The sequence below is a fragment of the Ascaphus truei genome, chromosome 2 (assembly GCF_040206685.1).
Source record: "Ascaphus truei isolate aAscTru1 chromosome 2, aAscTru1.hap1, whole genome shotgun sequence".
NCBI lineage: Eukaryota > Metazoa > Chordata > Amphibia > Anura > Ascaphidae > Ascaphus > Ascaphus truei.
Window position 1 is genome coordinate 437,809,852 of NC_134484.1, and position 24,535 is coordinate 437,834,386.

Sequence of the window (24,535 nt, forward strand, 5' to 3'; positions counted from 1 at the left end):
CCACAAAAGACCAAAAGGCTATCACGGTCGCGAAAGTTCTATGGGAAAAGTTCTTCGTTCACTACGGTCTTCCAAACCGACTTCACTCCGACCAAGGGCGAGATTTTGAGAGTACTCTGATCCGAGAATTACTTAAAATGCTGAACATCGCCAAATCCCGGACGACGCCGTACCACCCTGAAGGAGATGCTTTACCTGAACGATTCAACAGGACCCTGTTGGACATGCTTGGAACCCTGAAGGGAATGCAGAAAACAGAATGGAGTCGTCATGTAGAAACTTTGGTACACGCGTATAACTGTACTCGCAATGAGTCCACGGGGTTCTCCCCGTACTTCCTCATGTTTGGGCGGGAGGCCAGACTTCCAGTAGATGTGCGTCTCCGAGTATCCACGGACGGGATATTCAATACCACTCATTTTAAGTACGTGCAAAGGCTAAAAGACAGTCTGCAACAAGCTTACCAACAGGCTGAGAAGTCTACAGCCAAACTGAATGCTGGTAACAAGAGACGTTATGACAATAAAGTCAAGTATCGAGAGTTACGTCCTGGGGATGCAGTGTTACTTCGTAATTTGGGAATCCCCGGAAAACATAAACTGGCGGACTGGTGGAGAGATGGCGTATATGAGGTGGAGTCACAGATGCCTGGCCTCCCGGTTTATCGCATCAGAGACACCGATGGCCGGGTAAAGGTTTGGCATCGTAATCACCTTCTCCCCATCCCCCAAGTGGGAGAAGAAGAAGAGGAACTACAGGCCACACCGCTCAACGGTGAGTTCGATCTAACAGAAGTGGGTCAAGAGACTGTAACTAACGAGACTCACTCTGAAACTCCGGAAGACCCTATGGAGGGACCCTCTCAAAGGGGCCATCCCGCAGAAGGGGCATCTCCCGAAGGAGCTACGGGTAAAGGGCCCCGTAGGCCAATGCCTACTAAGGTGGCACCAACAGGCCAGCCTTTGGATCCACAGAGCCTGTGTTTTGTACCCTCAGAGACATTTCTCCTCTCAAGGGAAGAGGCTAGGCCTCAGGACTATGCTTATTACTCCCCCGAGGGAGTTGCCGAAGAACAACTCCGACGGAGTCAACGAGTTAGGTACCCGCCAACTAGGGTTACTTACGATCAAATGGGGGCACCCCATTATGAGGCTCAGCAGTGTTCTCGTAGTAAGATACAGTCTGTGATTGTGATGCTCAACGAATTATGCAATCTCGTTTAGAGTTACCTGTGCTAAGTTATATGTTTTACTGCATTTTTATTATATAATTTTTGTACATTGGTGGGAAGTTATGTGGTCCAAGCGAGGACGTTGGAGTTTTCACCAGGGGGAGGATGTAGCCAGGTCCCCCTCGCGTGTAGCCAGGTTCCCCCCCTCGCGCACTCACCCCCTCCTTCCCAGTTGCGAGCGCGCGTGTGGATCGGGCTGGAGCGGAAGCATAGTGATCCCTGGTAGCTAGGGACGCGAGCGGCGAGCAGGCCGGTTGCCGGGGACGCGATCGGGCCGTCGCTAAGGCCGCGATCGCGTTGCCACCGGCCCGGCGGCTCGGGAAGCAGGGCGCCGCATACACAGGGCTGTTGCGCATGCGCAATGGCAGTGCACAGCGCGGGAGGCTCAGACAGCTCGCGCATGCGCGAGAATAGACTGCCAGTCCCCAGGGTGCTTAGGGGCAGAGACACCTGACGCCAGGGAGCCAATCAGAAGGCCGGATTCCCCTGCTCCCAGTTAGATACATTTCGCGGGGTTTTGCAGCTACGCAGGCACTCAGGATCCGGACCAGCTAGGGGTAAGAGGTGGATGCAGGGGTCAGTGACCCTCTGCATAGGCCAGCAGCCCCCAAGGTCCCAGTTAGGTCCTGAGCCACCTAATAGCTTGTGGAGCTTAGGGACAGGCCCTAGATAGGGACATTGCCCCATTATTTGGTCAAGTAGTCAGGGACACAGAGCGGAAGCCGTGCGGCCCTGCGAGGTGGGTTCTGGGCTCAGAACACCACCAAAGACCCTAACACCAGGAGAGACATTGTTCGCGCTGGACTTTCAACCCACGCGGATCGTGCGGATTGATATCGCGGTACCCGTGGCTGGAGCCCGGGCAGGTAACCTGCAACTCACGTGCACCAACCAGGCCTATCACCAAACATAGTGGCTGCGCAGTCACACACACATATGCACAGTGGTATTTGACTCTGGGAGTACGAGACATTTGGGTGGGGGTTACTGGACACAGGGTGGGGTCACATTGTGGGTGGTAGCGTCCGCCGTGACGCCTAGAGGTGATAGCGTCCGCCGTGACGCCTAGAGGTGGTAGCGTCCGCCGTGACGCCTAGAGGTGATAGCGTCCGCCGTAACGCGTAGAGGTGGTAGCGTCCGCCGTGACGCCTAGTGTGGTTAGTGTCCGCCGTGACACCCAGTGTGGTTAGCGCCCGCCGTGGCGCATGATGATGTTATGATGTTATTGAGTGATATATGTGTTTCCATGCAGTAAAGCCAGTCCTGTTTTATATTCGTTCGTGTTGTGTGGTTGTTTCCTGTGAGGGCCTCCTCCCACTCCGTTGGGATCCCTCCCAGGTGGAGGCGTTGCACCTAGAGATGTATGATATGTATGTACCCCAGGTTCCCCAAGCGGAGGCTTAGGCTCCTGAGAGCCACACAGGTTGCACAGCAGGTAGTAGCGGCGGTATTCATAGGGAATACCCGTTACATATACATACATACATACATACAAAAACCGACGTATGGAGCAATGGCATCTCACATATAACCATTTATTCTGACAGCGTTTGCAATTCGGTCCTTGCTAGTTCTGGACTCCTCTCCGCTGCTTCCAGTTCACAGCTGCTTACACTGCGTGGTGGGGGCTGTGAGGAACCAGTGAAGATGCAATGCTAAGCTCTATGTTTCGGAAAACCAGAATTATTTCTTCAGGGGCTAGTGGCATGCTTCATGTTGGCTATAAATGGCCCAAATGTTAACCATATGAATACAGTATTATACTCATTAAAGGGACCATTATATAACCTACAATGTGTGTTGGTTATATATATTTAAAGTCTATGGATCTATTCTAGTAGCTTTGATAAGTGAGTTATCGACAGTTTTGGTCACTTCTCGAGGAAGTTTGCATGTGTAGCTATTCAGAAAGCGCAGATAACATGCCAAACTCGCTCGAGAAGTGCTTCTTCCCAATCGTTCCTGCTCAGACAAGCCGAGCATTTTTTGAGAAATTGAGCTATTCAGGTAGCTCAGAGATTCACATCGTGACTGCAACTCGCACATTCTGATCTTGCCACCTGAAGGGTTAACCCCACTTGGTACGTCTAAACACCCACCGTGGGGAAACTACCCCCTTCAACCAACCCCTCTACCCTCAATAAACATTCAAATACAATACAACAATCAATAATATTTAATACACCCATTGGTTGCCAGTGTGGTTACCCATGCCCTCAATGGGAGCAAAGATACCCCAATGATAATGAATGGGCACCCTACTACCCACCCCCTCTACCCCCAACAACCCCCCTTACTCCAACGCATACAGTACAGTAATGGGAAAAATACCAAAAAGTTACCAAAATTATTAACAGCAAAATTATCCAGATATGGATAATGGCGTATTTTCCTATTTAAAAAAAACCCAGACAGCATAAACAGTAGTAAAATAAAGTTGTACTTACCCCTGCCAGGATAAAGGCTGCTCTCGTCCTCATCTTCGTCCTCCGCGTCTTCTGTGGGCAGCAACATTAAAATGAAAAAACTAACTACTGTCCACTAACCCCTTAATTACCTTAGAGGTTATTAACTGCTATAGTAATTAAGGGATTAACCCCGCCCACTACCCACCCAGGAGGCCTAACCACCCTCCCTGGGGAAACTACCCCCACCCCCTCTACCCAGATCCCAACACATACAAATGGGCAAAAGCACTAGTAGCCAAAAATGGCTAATAGCACGTTTGCCCATTTGTTTTCAAAACAAAAGAAATACACAATAAAATAACATTTTCAGAACAGTACAATACATTACACAGTAGCCAAATAACCCCATTAATTGTCACTATGGTAAACCATGCCCACAATATTGGCATGGATTGCCACAATGGCAATGAATGGACAACCTAAAAACAATCAAAAACAAACAAAATAAAATACATTACATTTAAATTTAAAAAAAAAAACATTTGCAAAAAATCCATTGATTGTCAATGTTCTTATCGATACCCTGAAAGGGGTAAAGATAAACACATTGCCAGTCAATGGGCATCCTAAAAATACACATTAAATAAAATACAATCAACGTGTTTCTTACCTTTGCTGAGATGAAGATTCACACTCCTCAACCAATAGCGACACCAACTCTTGCCCCACGATGCAATGATCCTCAGCAGTATGATGCAAAGAAGTCCATGATCGTCAGTTGCTTGAAGAGGAGGTCTGGTGAGTAGTTCTTTCTTCTGCAACAGGTCCAGGATATGTTGATCTGGTGGCTTCTTAGGGTCAAATGTGATGTGACAGACCTTATATAAGGCATGTGATATCACATTTGTCCTACAAATGGTACATCCACCAATCCGATTTTGTGGATTGGTGGATGTACCATGTGATGCCATTCCTTTTTTGGAGTGATGTGATATCAAAAAGGGAGAGAGGCATGCAAACTAATTGGCTGGCTCCCCTCCCTTTAAGATAACTTCATATCATTAAAAAATGGAAGCCGTCACATGGTACGTCCCCCAATCGAATTAGTATATGTACCATGTGTCAGTCAAATATGTTACAGCCCTTATAAAAGGTCTGTCACATCTCATTTGAACCCAATAAGCTGTCAGATCAACATCTCCTTAACCTGTTGGAGAAGAAAAGAAAAATAGAAAGAAGAACTACTCACCAGAGACTCCTTCAAGCAACTGAGGATCACTGAGCTCTTTGCCTCATGCTGCTGAGGATCATTGCATCATGGTTCAAGAGTTGTGCCGCTTTTGGATGAGGTAAGGTAAGAAACACAGTGAATGTATTTTATTTCATTGTATTTTTTTTAGGATGCCATTGACTGGCAATGTGTTTATCTATGCCCCTTTCAGGGTATAAATAAGCACATTAACAATCATTGCATTTTTTGGCAAATGTTTTCTTTTATTTAAATATAATGTATTTTATTTGGTGGGTTTTTTTTTTACATTGCCCATTTATTGCCATTGTGGCAATCCATGCCCATATTGCGGGCAGGGTTTACCACAGTGACAATCAATGGGTTTATTGGCAAATGTTTTTATTTAATTGTATTGTAATATATTTACATTTTTTAATGTTTTTTTTAGGTTACCCATTCATTGCCATTGTGGGCATAGGTTACCACAGTGAGAATCAATAGGTTTATTGGCTACTGTGTCATGAATGGTACTGCCATGTCAATGTGTATTTATTTTATTTTGAAAACAAATGGGCAATTGTGGTATTAGCCAAATTTGGTTCATCTCCTAATTACCATAGTGGTCTTTCGATATCCCTTGGAATTCAATGGAGTATCATCTTTGTTCAACGATAGTAATTTCATCTTGCGATAATAAATACATATATATATTATTCTAGGAGGTAACAATTTTCTTACAAACACTTACAGTAGAACATTGAGTCTTAGCTAGAATATGTCTCAGAGCGCAAGAGGATGGAGTCAGGAATGCACCACCAATTAGTAAATACCCCACATCATGTCAGTAAGTTGAGTACTTTAGTTCCCACAGTATGCTGGTATTACAGGTTGCTAATAAATGATTGTAGCTCAAATTCTCTCATTTGTAAAAATGATATACTGTATTCTATTTTTTTCTTTTTCAATAAAAAACAAACATTTTTAATTAAATGTTTTATTTTTTTGCAGGATATATAAGCAGAACCTGCACAAGGAGGGGCTGGTCTGAAAGGCACACCGACTTTGTTGATGGTTGTGGATATAATGAAAATGCAACATACGTAAATAAGGTAGGGCATCATTACTTATATAGATATCTACTAGTACTCCAGAAAAATAAAAGCATCCACATGTCTCACACAGTAAAGCCTTGAAAGTACAGCTAAAAGCCAAGAAAATTCGTGTAGGGATTGAAGTGTAGATATGAAAGGATTAAGGCTGTAAGGAACTATGAAGAACAGGAAAGAATGGAATCTAGTGGGATAAGTATGTATTGAGTTAAGCAGAGGGTGCATGTCCCTTTCCTCCTCATGGCTAGGGAACAAGAATGGTCCAACCTCCCCTCCCTGGTTTACAATATTATGACTGTGTGGTCTAATAGAGTTTTGTAGGGTAGCAATGTTATGGCAGGTTATGTGTCTTCTTTACCTATATGCATCATGATAAAAAATAAATGTAAACAAAAAAATAATAAGAATGATGCATTGAAAGGATAGCTTAACTTGTGAAACATGTTTGTATGACAACTGGAAACATATCGACCTGTCAGAGTGTGAGTGAATGTGACAATTTGTCAATTTATGGAAAGAGGTCCAAGGTTTATACCAAAAGATAGCACATGGTTTGTTGTTGAAAACTTTTATTTACCAAAGACCTAGCAATTCTCTTTGGTATTGGTATTATTTACTTAGCATATGGCAGTAGATGTATCAGAGATGAGCAGTTTGGTACAGTTGTCATGGAACAAGAATCACATCTCTGTTTCACCGCCCCTTTACTTTGCAGCTTCTGCTTGTCAGTTCCTCATTTCCAGCTGCATGTATTTTGCTCTGTAAACACACTGTGCCTGTGTGTTAGACACAGTGTTGCAATCCCTGTCTCTGTATTATGCCAGTGAGTTGCTAATGTAGCCTCTGAGATCCTTCTCAGAATGGGTTATTCTGCCCTCCCCCCTGTTTTGTTCACAGATAGTCTGTCCCAAGACTATTCCCTTTACCCACATTCCCCCTCACTTCCTTTTCCACCTTGGAGACCGTGAGTACAGCACCCATCTCTGTTACACCCCTATGGCAAGGCCAATTCTTTTCACCTGCCCTTAACTACAAAGCATCCACAGAGATACACCTTTCCAACACAAACATCTTATCCACAAGTGCCTATTTTTATTGCTGCTTTCCTAAATAAAGTGAAGAAAATATACAGGACTTGGTGTGCTTTGGAAAGAGGGCTGAGTTGAAGCTATCTGGGTTCATTCATACCCTAGACATGACCCTAGGTCCAGAATAACAGTACAATTGAGGGACAAAATTGAGGATCTATTGGACAAGGTCTTCAAAATGTTTTAGAGCCTCTCAAACACTATGCAATATTTAATCTATAAGTACCAAGATTCTAGTCATGCACATCACGTGAGTGTGTATGTGTAGTTATACAAACACCCAACTGGGTTCGCAGCACTCATACAGTAGGTAAATGACGAATAAACAAGTAATTGGGGATAAGCCAAAAAAGCTATATTTTTATATATCACAAAGTCACAACAGGATACTCCGGGGTAAAGAAAATAGAGGCACAACAACAATCTGTGCCAACCACCAAAATGAAAACACAGGGCATGTACTGTACATAGAGAAACAGTGAAGCACCGAATCAAAGTTTGTACAGATACAGCATTATGGTTGGTCGTGCTACCACCCCTAAATCTGCTGCAGTAACGTGTTTTCTTCATCTGTGCTCGTGGAGTCCCAGAAAGGAGACTTAATGGTCAATCTGGATTAACACAGCGAGGGTCTCTGCATAGGAATGGGACTCGTGTTGTGTGAATCCTACCAGGTTGCACCTGTCTATAAGAGACGCCCAGTAAGAGGGAGACTGAATCAGTCACTCTCCCTGCGCGCCTCTAATAGGCGATCGCACATTTTTTATTTTATTTTAATAACACAGTATTTAAGCAGGGGGTCTCCGGAGCTGAACCTCATTAATTTCAGCCTCGGGAACCCCCTGCTTCCCATGTTACAGGCCCCGCCTGTTTAAATTCTTCCGCGTCACGGCCCAAGAGACCAGAACATTTAAACAATAGAATAAGATGCCGGCACCCCATACCGAGGCCTGTAACGTGGTATGCAGGGTTCCTAGAGGGTGACATTAATGTGGTTCAGCTCTGGAGAACCCCTGCTTCAATACTGTGTTATCATAATAAAAGCAGCTTCATTACCTTAACTAGCGGCTACCTGGTTTATTGGGGGAGAGGGTGGGTGAAGGGTGTAGTAGCCCCAGGGTTTGTGGTTAGGCCTATCGGGAATGTTGCAGGAGGGGTAACCGCTTCCTTACCTTAGCAGTAGTACCCGCTATGGTAATGAAAGGGGTAACACCTCCCACTACCCACCCAAGAGGCCTAACCACCCACCCCGGGGCTATTAGCCCCTTCACCCACCCCCTCTACCTCCAATAAACATTACAATACAATACAAACACCAATACACCCATTGATTGCCAGTGTGGTTACCTATGCCCTCAATGGGAGCAAATATAACCCCAATGAATGGACACCCTACTACCCACCCCCTCTACCCCCAACATTCCCCCTCAACACATACAGTACAGTAATGGGCAAAATCCCTATTATCTAGATCTGGATAATAGCACATTTGTCCATTAAAAAATAAAACATAACCAAGACATTACCCAGCCAGCATATAGTAAATTAAAGTTGTACTTACCCCTGCCAGGGTGACGGCTGTCCTCATTCTCTTCATATTCAGAGGACACAGACAGTAAAATAAAAAAAAATAACTACTGACCTGCAACCCCTTAATCAACTTAGCAATTATTATGGTAATTAATGGGTTTACCCTCTCCCACAACCCACCTGGGAGGCCTAACCACCCTCCACGAGGAACAGCCACACCCTCCACCCTCTCTACTCATTGTCACAGTGGTAAACCATGCCCACAATATGGGTATGAATTGGAACAATGGCAATGAATAGGCAAGCTACAAATAAAAAAACAAGCACTGAATAAAATACATTACATTTAAATTAAAAAGAATTGCCAATAAACAAATGTATTCTGCCACATTGGTAAACCATGCCCACAATATGGATATGGATTGGAACAATGGCAATGAATGGACAAGCACTGAATAACATACTTTACATTTAAAGAAAAAAACATTTGCCAATAAACCAATTGATTGTCATAGTGGTAAACCATGCCCACAACATAAACCATGCCCACAACTTAAATCATGCCCACTATATATAAAAAAATATATATATATATTTTTTTTTTTGCATAGCCAGTGTAACCAACCCCACACTGCTGAGACCCATTAAGGACGAAACAGTCTGTCTGTGGGTGGGTTTACTGGCTATGCATCTTAACCCTGGCTGTGCTCAAAGCTCTGACCATGCAGCAAGCTTAAGCCTATAGGGAGCCATGTTTAAAAGGGTTTTGAAGCAAAAAGTGGCACTGTGTGCTCATTTGCATGTTATTTCCCAGAATCCCTTGCTGCAGTGGAAGTGCTGTGTGCTGGGTGATAATGGTGAAAGGCGGGGTTGCAGACCTGTCTAAGACATGCAAATGAGCATACAGTAATATTTCCATTTGCTTTGCTGTGGAGGGTTTTTGTCACTTTTTTTACTCACCATAACTTAACTAAACACACACACACACACACACACACACACATATTCACACACTTATATATTCACACACAGGTAGCCTTACTGTTTTCAGAGTTATTTTCCAGTTGAATGATAGAAGAAATAGTACTACGCATTAATTTTTTTCCTGGGGTACTTGTTTGAGACATGCAAATTTATGCTGCTGACAGGTTTAATTTCTGCAAGACAATGAATTTAAATGTTTACTCATGTGCTCATTTTCCCTCAACAATGTTGCTGCAGTAACAATAAAAAAAACAATTGAATTGTAATAGGCTGACAAATACAATATGGTGTGGAGACGAGAAAGGGAAATAGTGAGTCACTCTTGTCTATATTAAGAAGCGAGCTAGCTTTTATAATGGAAGATCAGTTTCACTTTCTGTAAGTGTGTCCTAGCCATTCCCTGTTTAAGTATGAGCTTCATTTGTTTAGTGAAAATGTTCTTTGAAACATGAGTTTCACCCATGACTAGTGAAGTTTAAAAGAAATGCCTCAAAAAAAATTTCACCGGGTAAAAAGAATAATCAACTTTTTTGTTGGCATCTTTTTCTCTCTCCTTATCTCTCTCTCTCCTAAACTTAATCTTTCCGTGTTTTTCTCTCTCATTCTTTCTATTTCTTTGTCTTTATTTCTTTCTTTTTCTCTCTTTCTCTCGTTTTTTTTCCTGCTGCCTACTCTTTCTTTTTCCCCTTTTTCGATTTGTTTCTCTTTTGCCTTTTTCCTCTTTCTTTTCCTTTATTTCTCTTTCTTTCTTTCATTCTTTTTCGTTCTCTCTTTTTTTCTCTTTGTGTATGTAGCCATGTGTAAAATTGGTATACAGATCTCTTACATGCTGGCAGTAATCCTGGTAAGCAGGCAGGGTTGCCAGTAACTATCATGGAGGTTTGCCCTCAACACCATGGTGATGTGTCATATGTAGCAAAGGAAGTGACAGCATGTTTTGTGTCCACTGTTAGTGACACAGGAGGTGGGTCTTTTCTGGAGTCTATATAATACACAGAACTGCCTAAAGTTAGTTGGTTGAGTTATGTCTGAGTTCTGATCTAGTTCAATTAAGTGTGAGTTTCAAGGTTCAGCTCTGCTGGTCAGAGTGCTACACACTGTGTCCAGGGACCTGGCACAGATGGTGATCTCCCTTAGGGGAGAGGTGGAAGAGCAACTCAATTAAGAGAGAGGAGGAAACTTCTGCGTGGAGTACCTCATGGAAATGTGCGGCTAAGTACGACCGCTATGATGGGCAGTCTGCCAATGGAGATGTCATTAAAGATGCCCTTGTTCAAGAAACCCTTCCTGTGTGAGTTTGGAGTTATTCTACAGGAAGATGCACCCAGGAGTTCCCCATCAGATACTCCTCCCTGCAGCCGTAGGGATCCTGATGGGGTGGAGGCGCTGAACCAATTGTGAGTAGGACTCAGAACACTACCTCAGACACCTGTCATGGTGATATCCCCACTAACACCCAGCGGGAGACTCAGGAGTCCTGTAAGCCAGCAGGTGCACCACATATCATACATACATGTAATTGGGGGATTTTCTCATATATGGGTCAGGATCAGAAGGGCCCAGGGAAAACACAATTACATGTATATAATTTGTTCTGATCAGTTTTTCTAAATATAACAAATGCTACTATCTTCTGTACAGCAGAGATATCAACGGTTACAAAAAAAATGTTTACATAATTATTGGGGATTATCCTGATAACCTACTGCCAAATTACCATAATTAGCGGACATGCTATTTAAATGAGACTGCTGATGTAAGTTCACATCCGCTTCCAAGACTCCTGAGGAAGTGGGAGGAGCACCCACAAAATGCGTTGAGGGTGAGAAAGCAGGCAGACTCAGCAGAGCTGTTCTGTGCAGACCCGTGCAGTGAAGACATGGCTGACAGCAGGGCTGAGGAGGTGATGTCACCATCCACCGACTCCGGATACCGGACGGAGGGCATTCAACGACATTGACATGCCCGAGAACACCCAGCGTGGAAGGAGAATACTCACCCTGCAGACGTGCCCCACACTGACTTACCTTTAATCATCCAGTTACAGTCCCTGAATTCTGTGTTAATACGAACAGCCACTGAAATTGTATGTAGCCCTAGTCTCTTTTCAGCCTCAGAGACCCCCTTGCCTGTGCGCCGAGCGGTCGCGGGTGCCACCGGAGGCAGCGATGGACCTGTCGGCACGCGAAAAGGTGGGTGCCTGGAGCAGGGAGCGCCCCGAGGCTCTGCGGCGCACCCGGGTAGCGGGGGCCGCCATTGTGTCTGCTCACGGTTGCGCAGTGTAGTCGCGCACGCGCTGTACAGTGCCAGAAGTGCCGGCAGCAATGTTAAAGTTGTCGTGAGGTCGCACATGCGTAGAACCACTGCGGTAGCCATTACAGGATCGCGCAGGCGCAGTAAGGGTAGTGCACGTGGTCCCAATGCTAAAGAGGTCCTGAGTGGACTACAATTCCCAGCAGCCTCTGGGGATTGCCCTTTCACCCACATCACGTGCAGCCAGCCAGCAAATAGGGTTTTGTAGCTTCTCCTGTGGGTTCCGTGTGAGTGCAGTGTGTTTGCTGCAGGTATTAGGTAGAAGCTAAGGAGAAGGGATCCGGGAGGTGAAGGGAGAGGTAGTGTGGGTGCAGGGGGTCAGTGACCCACCTGCATAGGACAGGCTACCCCGTAGGCCCCTATGAGTGTTCCCTGAAGTCACTGAAGGTTGCTGTGCTGCAGGGATGGCCTATAGTGAGAGCGAGCATCACCCCTTACTGTGTGGACAGTTAGGGACAAAGGGACAAGTGTGCGGAGCAGGTTTGCTGGCGAGTCGTCTGGGACCAGACGGCTGGACATTGAGACCCAGGAGACAGACCGCTGATTCATCTGACCCTTTGCGAAGAGGTACCATCACCGCCGTGACCGGAAGGTATTATAACATCAAGTCCACCAACACCGATCAACAGGCGCTGATCCCGCCTTAGGCTAAACTCTTTAGGAACACTGAGCGAGTGGTTAAAGAACTGAGCCTATACCAATAGTACTATACATGGACACGGTGTGTGGGGCACGCGGTGAGGGGACAGGGACGTTTCTCCTGATGAGAGTGGCCGAGCCACTAAGGTTATACCGTTAGAGTATAGTGTGTATTGATATGTGTTATTGCTAAGTTGCATGATAGAGTGATAAGGTTGCCGTGCATTATCATTATTACAGTAAAGTTGGTTGCATCACATATGGTGTTGTATGTATTTCTTGCCCAGGGGAATCTCACATCACGGGGATCCTGGGTAAGTGGAGGCGCTGCGCTAAGCAAGTGTATGAGTGTTACCCCAGGCTCCCAGCTAGCGGAGGCTCAGATCTCCTGGAGCCGCAGGTGTTGTACAGTGACCAGTAGTTCCTTTGGGAGGGTTCAGAAAAGGGCTACATGTAAAAAAAATGTTATCATCTTTTAACTTTCACTTAATAAAATACTCTATTATGCCATAGAAGCGTCTCTTGCGCTCTTTCGTATAGAATATATATACAGCTGCGGCTAAGCTTAATCTAAAGCGGGTAATTTAAAACCCCGTGCAGACGCGGGCTTTTTTTTTTCTTTCGGCGCCACAGGCGCTTCTATTGTTCAGCGCCATTAGGCGCTGATTGGAGAACCAGCCGCACGCGGCCGTGAGATGCGTCTGGCGCGCGGCCAATTCCGTCCGGAAAAAAAAAAAGTGAAAAAAAAATGCGGTTAAGCTTTAGATTGAGCTTAGCCGCAGCTGTACATACACTATTACTGCTAATAAACCAATAGATAAGGATGTGTTGTAAAGTAGTAACTAATAACTTGTAACTTGTAAAAGTCACATAAACTAATTAACTGGTACTCTAACTGATACTGTCAGGTAAGTTAACTATGTTTGTGTATTTTACTACTACTATATTCTAACTGTGATAAAGAATAGGAGACATAGCAGATGGGGGTCCCTCTTTCAATGTCCAGAGTTGTACATTATACTTAAATTAAAAATAGATATATTTTATATTTTAAAACCACCTCAACCACTGATTTCCGATGGTCAGCATCCACCACAAGCACTTCTCTTAACAGGATTCAATCTCAACCAACTTTTATTCATCCACTCTAGAGGCTTAGATAATCAGATACTTACTCGATATCTGTGCATAACATTCACCTGGCCAGGTTAAGCCTCCATAATAGCTGCAGGTTCTGTACTCTACACACGGTTTTATTAGTTTTAATAATACATTTATTAAGTTAGATGTGATATTATTGTTCAAGCACATTTAGTTCTATAGTGGCTTTATTTGACTATTAACAATCTTAAAAGTTAATTTTTATCATTTCTCACTACTCAACCAAATTGATTGCGTTTAATACACGCTGCTTTTTTCTTTCTCCTTTGTGTATCCTAATTCCTGTTTTGTGCACCGTCAATTATTATATACCATATTTTTACACTGCTGCTTATACCAGGGGCGCGCAAACTATTTGAGCTGTGCCCCCCTTGCCTGCTCCCTCCCATGCTTGCAGCCCCCTTACCTCTTTTCACGGGGTCTTGTGACATCACCTGACGCCGTGGGGTCATTTGACACAGCGTTGCCATGGCGACACATCACACCAAGCCTCTGAATCCCGGTAAGTGAAGTTGCAGGATCGCAGAGATCACGCGATCCCTCAGCATTTAATTTAAATGCCTTGGGAAAGAGTGCGGGGCCTCTGCAACCCCAGAAAAATCTCGCCCCCCCAGTTTGTGCACCCCTGGCTTATACTATCAGCTAAGCTAGGAGAGGTTTCCGTTCCCCTTCCTACATTTTCCCTATTAGTTTTGATGCATCCTGACACTCAACTGCCCCAAGGTACTGGCCTCCTACCGATGGCCAATCGAATGGCAGGGAACTATCTTATTACTTCGCCTTTCAATGGACCATCAGATGTGGCCCACTTTAAGTTGACCTTCCATTGAGGACACCCTGCCAAACCTGGAGGGTCATCCAGAGGACGTCCCTGGAGAATGGGGAGTAATGTCAGGGATATCCTTGACCTACAGTATCTACCTAAACTCACTATATTCACAGTTCCCTTGCTTGTCCACTGGGTGTGCTGCTGCTCCTGTTTTCTCTGGGATTACCCTCTGCTGTTTCCTCTTGGTTCTATTAGTGTCCTGTCTTCTGTCTTTTCTCTTGCTTTATAGTTTCCTGTTTCTGTTTTATCTTTGCCTTTGTTTTATTTGCTCTGACTCTTTTCAGCCGTGCCCTGTTACCAAATCAGTTCTCTGTGCCTGTATCGAGTTGAAGTCATTGTTCTTGATGAAAGGTCCTTGCCTATAATTGGCTTGTCTCAGTTCTGTTCCTTGTCCTATTCCTGTGTCACAGTCCTATTCCTGTGTCCCAGTTTTGTCCCTGTTCCCCAGTCTTGTTCACTTGTTCCTGTGTTCCCGTCCTGTTCCTGACCTTCACTGTTGGCCTTCAACCTTTGCTTGTGACATCGACGTCTATTCGCTGCCTGCCTCTGACCTCTGCCTGTGACTCGACAATGCACCTTTGCCGGCTGCCCTGCCTGGGGCCTGTGAATCTGTTACATCCTCGCTTCTGCCTGCTGTTCTGGCCACTTAGGTTAACACCGTACCTGACACCCAAGATTCCGTGACACATAGCAATGATAACCCAGGCCATTCCATGTGATTATTTCACCTAGTGGCAGCATGTTCACTGCGAACAACATAGGAGATAGGATAGAACCCTCGGCACTCCACATGGCAGAGACATTGGTGCAGAGAAGTATACTCCTGAAAATACTCACTGTGGCCTGCCAGTGAGAGAAGATCTGAACCAGCTGAGAATTGTGCCACCCGGTCCACAGAAAGCCTTCAGGCGCTATATTGAGATCCCATGTTCCACAGTATAAAATGCTGCAGAGAGGTCAAGGAGTACTAAGATCGAAAAGTCACCTCTGTCTCTTGCCACCAGGTGATCATTTAGCACATGAACCAGAGTTGTTACAGTATTATAATGTCTTCAGAATCCTGACTGGAATGGGTCATAAATGTCACGGGCTGATAGACGGATTTCCAGATGGGTTGCCACCACTTTCTCAAACCTTCCCTAGGAAAGAAATGGAGGGACTTTGTCATCGGTGGATGTTAGCAAATCAATATCAGTCATTTACACTAAATTTTGTGAATAACTAAACCAAAAATGAGTAAAAGTGCCCACCCTTAACATTAGGAGCACTTACAAAGCAAATAGTTGCTTGATGCCTCATTTGTAGTTCCAGTCAATACTGAGCTAACAAAGCTAATTGGTTTGTACTCCAGCAGCAGCAGTAATATACATTAAAAACATACCGTATGTCTCACTTGCAGTTATATATCAGGGCACCTTGGACGGCAGCAGACCTTGTGTATTGTTAACTCCTTTGAAATGATGACTATTTTAGTAGGACAAATAGAATGGTATGGATAATATGAAATAACTTGTAGAATAGCTCATAAATGGTAATTACTGTATTTTTACATGATTATTTGTGAGAACTTATGTTTATAAAGTATGAACCTCATACAAAGACATAAAGCTCTGCGAGCCAGCCTATAAAGTGGAATGAAAAATGCAAACTACAGTACGACACAAAATAGATCTTGTATAAACTTCAGTGGAAGTCTTATTTTGTGCCTAACTTTGCACCTCCCATTAATGTATTAGCAAAATACAGGTAAACCCCGTTATAACGCGCCTCGTTATACCGCGATTCGGTTATAACGCGGCTCCCGGTTTTTTTTTGCACACTGCACACACTGCACACACTCTCACTGCACACACTGCACACACACTGCTCATTGCTCACACTGCACACACTGCACACTGCACAAACAGTGCTCACACTGACACACACTGAACATTGCTCACACTGCACACACACTGCTCACACTGACACACACTGAACATTGCACACACTGCTCATTGCTCACACTGCACACACTGCACACTGCACACACACTGTTCACACTGACACACACTGAACATTGCTCACACTGCACACACTGCACACTGCACACACACTGCTCATTGCTCACACTGCACACACTGCACACTGCACACACACTGCTCACACTGACACACACTGCACACTGCTCATTGCTCACACTGCACACACTGCTCATTGCTCACACTGCACACACTACACACTGCACACACACTGCTCACACTGACACACACTGCACACTGCACACACACTGCTCATTGCTCACACTGCACACACTGCACACTGCACACACACTGCTCATTGCTCACACTGCACAGACTGCACACTGCACACTGCACACACACTGCTCACACTGACACACACTGCTCATTGCTCACACTGCACACTGCACACACACTGCTCATTGCTCACACTGCACACACTGCACACTGCACACACACACTGCTCACACTGACACACACTGCACACTTCACACACACTGCACATTGCTCACACTGCACACTGCACACACACTGCTCATTGCTCACACTGCACACACTGCACACACACACACACACACACACACACCACACCTCTTGCAGCAGCAGATCTGGCTGGGAGGACACCGACACACGTTGCCGCGCACCGCAAAACCAGGGGGCTGGGAGGGAGAGGGAGGGTGCTGGGAGGGAGAGGGAGGGGGCTGGGAGTGAGGGGTGCAGGTCTCTGTATGGGGGGAGGGGGACAGGTCTCTGTATGGGGGGAGGGGGGCAGGAGAGGGCAAATGCCAGGCTTCTGATTTAATATGATAATTGGTAACAAAGTCTCCAATCCGTTGTCTGCCCTGATACTGTGTCCTGCCCTGGCTGGGAGTGAGGGGGACACACAGATTCTCTGTGTGGGGTCACCCCTGTGCCCTGGCTGGGAGTGAGGTGGGCAGGTCTCTATGGGGGATCCCCCCTCCCTGTGAGGGGCAGATGAGGCTGGACAGAGGCAGCCCCGTCCACTCCCAGAATGCTTTGCTTCTAGCAGCATCTGGTTCTTTGGCTCCGGTCCCAGCTTTCACCTGGGTACTGGAGATTGCCTAAATAACATGTCAAATAGCAATATTCATACATACTGTAGATAATGGATACCTCTATAATGTATCTATGGATGGGAGCACTAAGACTGTATGCTGTCTTCATTTATAATGAGAAAAATTTGATATAATTATATAATTAAGCAGACTTACAAGTTGGACGGGCAAAATTACATCTCTATTAATCTCCTTATATTTAAGTGTAGTGAATATATAGAAGAATATACATAATGTATATATGTGTATTTAAATTTGTGTGTATTTAAATTATTTTATTTTATTTATTTTAATTATATAGTGAAGTGTAAAATAATATCAATTGGATACAATGACGTTTCATTTACATAAAAAATCAATCGATAATAAACATTCTAACATACATAATGCAACGAATAAAGCTCAATAACTATATCCAATATTACATACAACATGGTAGATGAGACAAACTAAACTACTATATTGACTCGACAGTGTAAATATGTCTATTGATGAACATTAGGTGTAAACATAACTGTGCAGACATAATCATGGTTATTGGCAAAAAAGGACAAAAAAGGGGAGAAAAAAAGAAGCAGAAAAAAACATAATTAGATAAGGTGACATAAGTAATTCATTTCAGAAATGGTGCGGGATCTATTTCTGCATGTAAGCCTCTGGGGGTGAGTGTCTTTAGGCGGTGGATCCAAAATGTCTCTCTTTTGAGCAGTTTGGATCCCCTGTCTCCTCCCCTCCAGTGTGGTAACACATGTTCAATGGCTTTGAACTGCAGGCATGTCGGTTCCCCACCTTGAAACTCTACAAAATGATTGGGTATACTATGATTCGTCAATTTCCTCTTTATGCCACTTAGGTGTTCAATGATCCTAGTTCTCACAGGTCTAATAGTTTTTCCTACATACTGTAACTTGCAAGAACATTCCAGCAGATAAACTACATGGTCTGTCTTGGAAGTCATAAATGTTTCTACATTGAAAATCTCACCTGTGACATTGGAACTAAATTGGGTTTGGTTTGGGGATTTGAACTGACATGCCTTACAGCTCTTACAGCCAAAGAAACCTTTTTTGTTGTTTAACCAACTGTTATCTTTAGATTTTATTTCTCTGAGTGCACTTGGGGCCAGTTTATTTTTCAGATTGCTGGCTTTTCTGAAAATAACATTTGGTCTTTCTGGAATGTTTTGGCCTAAGATTGGATCATTTTTGAGAATGTCCCAGTGTTTCGTCATTATGCTCCTAATTTTTCCTGCTTCTCTATTATAACCTGTTAGGAATGCGAAATCAAACTTTCTATCAATAGTTGTATCTTTTTATTTAAGTGTTAATAAATCACTCCTCTTTAGTTTCTCCGCCTTTCCCTGCGCCATATTAATTACTTCCCTTTTGTACTTCTTCTCCAAAAACCTGTTTTGGATTTCTTCTGATTGTATTTCAAATTGTTCTTTGTCTGTACAATTTCTCCTTATCCGGGTGAACTGACTTGATGGAACATTGTCCATCCACCTTGGTAGGTGACAGCTGTCTCTTCTAATAAAGTTGTTTTTGTCGGTGTCTTTAAAGTATGTTTTCGTTTTTACCATGTTATTTTCTATGTATATAGTTAGATCAAGAAAATTGATCCGTTCATGATTCCATTCACTTGTAAATTTTTAATTATATGTGTTTATATTCATTGTATTCAAAAAATTTATTAAACTCTCTTCTCCCCCTCTCCAAATAAAAAAACACATCATCAATGTAACGGCGATAGAGGACAAGGTCCGCGCCAAGCTCTCCCCCCGACCAGATGTTCTCTTTTTCCCAATCTGCCACAAATAGATTGGCATAGCTTGGCGCGAACCTCCTCCCCATCACCGTCCCACATTTCTGTAAATAAAAGGTGTTCCCATACCAAAAATAATTGTGATCCAATATGAATTTAATACCGTCAATAATAAAATCAATCTGTAATTCAGGTAATGCCTCGTCTCCCTTTTGAACTCGTTTAACTGCTGCACATCCCTGTGTGTGCTGAATGATGGTATAGAGTGATGCAACATCACAGGTTGCTAATATAAAATGTTCTTCCCATTCTACCTTTGTACCTTTGGGAGGAAATAGAAGATTGGCATCTTAGCTTTATCTTGGTATAGAAATTCATATTCTTTTTCATCAAGTATGCCAACCTCCCTTCCCCCATCCAAAAGGTATTTTAGCTCCTCTGTATATCGATTATATGTATATCGATTATATTATTATGTATATGTTTATTATCGATTGATTTTTTTATGTAAATGAAATATCATTGTATCCAATTGATATTATTTTACACTTCACTATATAATTAAAATAAATAAAAGAATTTAAATACACACAAATTTAAATATACATATATACATTATGTATATTCTTCTATATATTCATCTACACTTAAATATAAGGAGATTAATAGAGATGTAATTTTGCCCGTCCAACTTGTAAGTCTGCTTAATTATATTAAAAAAAACGCATTATAAATGAAGACCGCATACAGTCTCAGTGCTTCCATCCATAGATACATTATAGAGGTATCCATTATCTATGTATGAACATTGCTATTTGACATGTTATTTAGGCAATCTCCAGTACCTAGAGTATCTACCCTTTGATTCCCCTGTTAGGTAATAACACCTGCATCCATTATTTACAATACACTATTGTATGCTCATTTTTCCTCTCTAATAATAAATAATAAATTACAAATAAACAATGAATAATAAAAATTATATGATTTAATAAAAATCAATAAGAATAAAAATTAAAATTAAATCTGAAATTAGTTGTCTTATTGCCACCCCGTCCATAAGGATAATTGATCCATGGACATTTAAATTTTAGCTGTCTCTATATATGTAGTAAAGATCCGATTAAGTTGATTTCCTGTTCCCTTCTCTGTAAAAATTTGATAAAATATGAATGACGGTTCATAGATCTCTTTTATGTATGTTACACTCTGCTGTTTTAATTATGTTGAATGTGATATCCATTGTCTGTTCACTAGAATAGATCAAAGTACCATCAGGACGGATTGCATAACTATATTTATATGTTTAATTGATTAATGTGAGGGGGTATATAGAAGGTACATTCATACCAGCATACACACTCCTGACGAAGCCGGATACAGTTTCTGAACTGGGCGAAACGCGTTCAGTGGTACCTTTTTGATCCTGAAGGCGATCCGTACTTCACCAGCCCTGCAGCCGTGACGTCACACGTTCCGACGGGCGCAAGAGAGCAAGGACAAGCTCCGATCACAGCTTACGAGTGGGAGAAGTTTGAAAACCCAGGGGAGGCGGTGAGCAGTGCGGTGACCCTTCATTTTCACTTATCAAGTGATATATGCTTGTTTTATATTTGCACATTGTAAGTGCACATTTTATATACTTTTACATAAAGAATTTACCTATCAGCCTGATCGCGCTATGTAGCTTTTTCCCATCTCTCGTATACCTCATCTCATCGCTGACTGTGCCTTTGAGGGGGGTTCCTGACTACACTTATCCTACACGGGTAGCAGCCCTTCTTGCAACTGCTTTCTATTCATCTACATCTTGTGAGTAGGCTGGACATATGACCCAAGAATACACTACGTGCCTTATCTCAGTTTTCCATACATCTACACTTATATTGTGTGTTCTTTTGTCTTTTTTTCCCTTACATGCTCCCCCTGGATTGTTTGAGAATTACCTTACATCTTGGAACCCGTGAGACAGGTCCCACCAGAGGATTCGAGCTGGGTCACTAGACTTACACGTATTTTGATTGTCACTATTTTTATTTTATTTTATTTTGTGTGATTTATATTAGCTCTACACATTCACTATTTTAAATTTTACAATTGAGTTGTTCGCGCCTTTATATTCACTTTTTCACGATTCACTGGTTGTTTTTTGGTGAGTGGGCAGCACGCTTAAGTAATGGATACCTCTGAGATCAATGTAAATGTCTTTTCAAAGAGATTACAGAGAAAGATCAATTTTGATAAAACATCAGATGAGGAAGAGGAAATAAATGATGAGAATGTAGAGAATATAATTACAAGTGAATTTACTAAATTTGAGAAACTGATGATTAAGGACACAAAACAATGGCTAGATGTTGTATTCTTAGAACAATATAAGAATTGTGGAATAATTTCAAGAGGTTTAAGACTCCTCAAAAACCCTCATTTGACCTAGAAGATGAGTTTTTTTGATGAGTTGGAATGAATTGTTAGACAGATGCTCCCAAGGGTTAATTGATTTAATTATAAACCAACAGAAAGCACATTTAAGAGCATTAGATGAGGAAATAAATGAGATAAAAGAAAAATTAACCCCTCTAGAGAACACAAAAGAGTTCACAGAAAAAGATACTCTATTACAAAAGAAATTAGAGACTCTGGAAAGGGAAACTGATAACATGAAAACAAAGAAATTACGTAGAGATGAGGAAGACTACAGGAAAGGTGAACAGAGAAATTGGAACAAAAATAGGTCATACAAGAGATATCATAAACATGATTATAAAAAGAATACATATAGAGAAAATAATAGCTATTATGACAAGAAACAGCAGGGAGGAACAGCAAAAAAGGAGGGACAGGACTATCAACATAAGGAAATATCAAATAGAGACAATCATCATTCACCTATAAAAGAACCCAATAGAGGTAGAGATAGAGCTAACTATACTCCCATTAATCAGTCTAAAAAAGACAAAAGTGAAGAGGAAAGAATACGCAAACAATAATTACACTGTGACATGTGTCAGCCATCACCAGGGAATACACAATGTTCCATAGCAGGTTAGCATTCCAAGAAATACAAATCTCCATATACACTTATAAGAACCCCTTAATAATAATAGCATTACTAAGCCCTTTGATATATACCCACTTTGCAGCTGGCACCTGCGATGCATTACATATTTTGGAGGTGCAACTATAGTGCTGGTAGAAGTGTTAGTTTTGTAATCATCTACTAGCCAGCTGCTCCGTCCATAACCTCATGAATGCTGGGTGCAGGGCATGTATGTTTGAGTGAAATCAGATTTTTATTCAACATGATAAAAGTGAGCCTTTCCCCGCTGCCACAAGATAGTTTTGTCCTGCGGTCGGTTAGGATTGCAATAGCTGCACTAAACACTCTCTCTGACAACACACTTGCAGGATAGGAGGATAACTCAGCCAGTCCACTGAAACCTTTGCAAGAGCCATGTTTTTATTTTAGTAGCGTAGTATTCAAGAGGAGCATATTCAGGTGGCAGAAATGAACTATCACTCATATACACCTCCACCATGTCCATAGCACTAGTACTATTATAGATGCCTGCTGCTTCTGCGCTAGTGCAAACAATGTCATAGTGATGGAATTTTTGCCATAGGGATGGGCAACGACTTCAGCTACTGTTATTGCCACCACCACCACTACCAAAAGCCACTTGGCTTGAAGCCTAAGAGGAAGAAAGTTGTGTTGATGACCACCACCGTGTTGTCAGTTTCAGTGTGGATTTTATGCCCTCTCAGAACCTTCATTAGCCTCCTCTCTCTGCCTTTACTTCTTTTTCAACTCTTCCTGGACATAATCAATGTGATTTTCCTTGCAATGAGGCAAAGTCTCAACCCCATGAGGCAAAAAGTATTTCATGCTGTTTTTGAATCTACTGTAGGGTATAAAAGAGTACATCAAATGATTCCTTTCCCTGTTTCGTACTGACAATACGGATGTCATTCACCAAGGCATTCAAGCAATTTAGCAACCACTGCCAACATATCATCATTTTTATCATCATTGTTGCCATTATTATGCTGCATATCGAGTAATGTTTATTCCAGATATTGGAGGGATCACTGATCACCAAAATGGTGACTTCCTCACAGGTACTCAGGAACCTGCACAGTTCTTCTATTGTATGCCACTGTCTATGCTGCTCTAAGGCATCATCCAGCTGCCTGCAGCCATGGTCCATGAACTGTCTGTTCCTCAATATAATGTCTAGAAAGTCAATAAAAACGTGTTTGACCAATGTTACAGTACCAGCATGTGTATTTAGCATACTCATGTCCTGTGACTGGATCTCCTGTGTACAGTAGTTATAGTCCATTTTTAAGATTGAAAAAATGCTACAGTGAAAATAAAGATATTGTGTTTCGTATTTCTGTATAATTGTACAAATATTTAAAACCAGAGACAGAACATGAAACACAGACAGAGCTCAGTGCACATCCAGTGAAACCTATACACAGTACGGTGCCTAAATAATATGTATAGATATCTATTAAATTCATGTTTTGTCTCTGGTTTTAAATATATATCGTCATTCTCAGTAGCACTCCTCTGTGACACCTATATGCTTATATATATATATGTTGTGGTTATTTTGGGGGTTCAATATGAGCTTGCAGGTGTCCTGTATGTTTTATAAATCTTGTTCAGATGGTCTTAGCTGATTGGAAGGTGGCTCTTCCTATCTTGTTGAAGCTCACCCCCTCCCACATTTAAATGGTTAAAGCTCACTCCATAGCATCTCCCACTCTCAGGGGAACTTGCTTGCTTGCAGTATGATTGTGACAAATCTAATACAGAGTGCTTTTCCTGGTAATGTACAGGTTAATAAAACCTTCCATCAGACTTAGAACTATGCAATTAATTTTGACAGATTTATTATAAATCATTCTTCCTCGTAATGCACAGGTTATTAATAATTTATATTAGTGTTAGGGACCCTTGAGATGTGGTCTGCCGTGTAGTGGCTCAGGGGCCTACAACACGTTGGCCAAAATGTTAAACAAAAAGACCATTTTATTCAAAAGATATCTATACATATATATTTAGACACTGTACCGTGTATAGGTTTCACTGGATGTGCACTGAGCTTTGTCTGTGTTTCATGTTCTGTCTCTGGTTTTAAATATATATATCGCCATGCTCAGTAG

At 42.6% G+C, this 24,535-nt stretch overlaps 1 protein-coding gene across 1 annotated transcript in view; it reads left to right on the plus strand.

Moving 5' to 3' along the window:
* The window catches only part of VIPR2 (vasoactive intestinal peptide receptor 2), a 184,219-nt gene that overhangs the window by 124,196 nt on the left and 35,488 nt on the right, over positions 1-24,535 (plus strand). Inside the window, exon 4 of the mRNA XM_075587818.1 lies at positions 5,879-5,979. Coding sequence (XP_075443933.1) covers positions 5,879-5,979 — 101 coding nt within the window. The remainder of the gene's footprint in view (positions 1-5,878; positions 5,980-24,535) is intronic.